The sequence below is a fragment of the Saprolegnia diclina genome, assembly GCF_000281045.1.
Source record: "Saprolegnia diclina VS20 unplaced genomic scaffold supercont1.77, whole genome shotgun sequence".
NCBI lineage: Eukaryota > Oomycota > Saprolegniomycetes > Saprolegniales > Saprolegniaceae > Saprolegnia > Saprolegnia diclina.
In genome coordinates, this window is record NW_008246144.1 from 74,700 (window position 1) to 76,276 (window position 1,577).

The 1,577-nt window shown below is 55.5% G+C and overlaps 1 protein-coding gene across 1 annotated transcript in view; it reads left to right on the top strand.

Annotated features, from left to right (window-relative positions):
* Positions 1 to 235: 235 nt before the first annotated feature.
* Positions 236 to 1,577, top strand: part of SDRG_14731 (hypothetical protein) — a gene marked incomplete at its 5' end in the record, with an annotated part of 1,639 nt that continues 297 nt past the window's right edge. The window contains 8 exons of the mRNA XM_008620883.1: positions 236 to 264; positions 319 to 390; positions 411 to 503; positions 557 to 619; positions 663 to 722; positions 878 to 946; positions 999 to 1,270; positions 1,319 to 1,572. Of these exons, the coding sequence (XP_008619105.1) occupies positions 236 to 264; positions 319 to 390; positions 411 to 503; positions 557 to 619; positions 663 to 722; positions 878 to 946; positions 999 to 1,270; positions 1,319 to 1,572 (912 nt within the window). The remainder of the gene's footprint in view (positions 265 to 318; positions 391 to 410; positions 504 to 556; positions 620 to 662; positions 723 to 877; positions 947 to 998; positions 1,271 to 1,318; positions 1,573 to 1,577) is intronic.

Genomic DNA, 1,577 nt, shown 5'->3' on the forward strand with positions numbered 1-1,577 from the left:
GCGTCCATTTTGGTCGCCGATGCCTCGTGCACCAGCTTGCCAATCTGCGGCATCCGACCCAACTGCAAGGTCTTCGACTCGTTCTCGTCCGACTGGAGCAGCTACGTGCGGTTTGACGCGATTGGCGACCTCAGCGGCTACACTCAACCCAAACTGTATGACGACACTCTTCTATCTGCATTCTAACACACCTTCTAGCACGATCGCAAACTCGTCGACTCTCACGCTCGCCAAGATGAAACTGCCACCGACGCTCACAAAATTGTATGGACCCTATTCCTCCTTTTCACACAATACTAATACGGACCAATGGGGCAGGACACTCTCAAACATTTCAAATGTCGACCTCGGCGCCATTCAAGCAACACAGTGGAGCGCGCTCACGGACCTGTACGTAAGCCTCAATGTAGCCGGTATCTCAACGCACGCACCGCTAGTACGTTCGACCTGTCGACGGTTGTCCTCACCAACAGCGTCAAGTGGCCACAGTCGCTGGCATCATCGTACGTAGTACCACCGTGCTTCTCATCATTTCATCATGTGCTTGTTTTCATAGGATGTTTGCAAATACCGACCTCGACTACATTCCGCAAGGCTTGCCGTCGACGGTCAAGGAGCTGTACGTCACGCAGCTGGTATCCGAGATCTTATTGAGGGACTAGGGCGATGCAAGGCAACAGCCTCGTAGACCTCACAAACCTCCCTGCCAACCTCACGCTTTTGTACCAAAACAAGCTAGATTGTAGCATCGGCTCATGACGTTTTAGAAACCTCGCCGGAAATTTGCTGCTGTCGATCACTGACCGCGACTGGCGCGCCCTAACCTTTCTGTGGGTACCAACTTGATGGTTATGGAGAGTAATGCTTGTACCACTAGGCGTATCTCGGACAACCCGAAACTGCAATCAATCGCGCGTGTCCAGCTCTCGACCAAGCTCGAATATTTGTACGTCGATTATGGAGAGGAGAAAATTTGTGGACAAAATTGTCTTCTGTAGCGACATGCGAGACTGCCCCTTACTGACCAGCGTCACGATCGACACGAGTACGTTCGCGGCGCTCGACGCGCTTCCCAACGCCGGCGACGCGGACAAGGACGACGTCTACCGTGGCTTTGCAGTCAACAAAGACATTTCGACAGATGCCGCCGCCTGCTCGGCCACTAAGGGCACCATCCAGCGCCTCTGGAAGTCCACGAGCAAGTACCTGGTCAACGTCTGCGTGCTGCCAGGTCCTCCCACAACAAGTCCTCCCGAGCCAACGTCCTCCAGTAAGACCAAGCGTATGACACGACGGATCTTACGCTCTCAAATCGTAGACACGGGCCTCATCATCGGTGTCGTCGTCGGCGTTCTCGTCCTCGTCGGCGCCATCGTCGCCTTTCTCTTGATCAAGCGCCGCAAGGCCAAGCAGTCCCCGCCCACACCTGGCTACTATCGCTTCGACGGCAACGACACCATCAACGACGGTCGCACGCTTGGTACGAATGGCACCAAGACCATTGGTACCAACGGCACGGGTGGACCGACGGCCGGCACCACCGGCACGCACCGGACGGTCTTCAACCCGGACGTCGA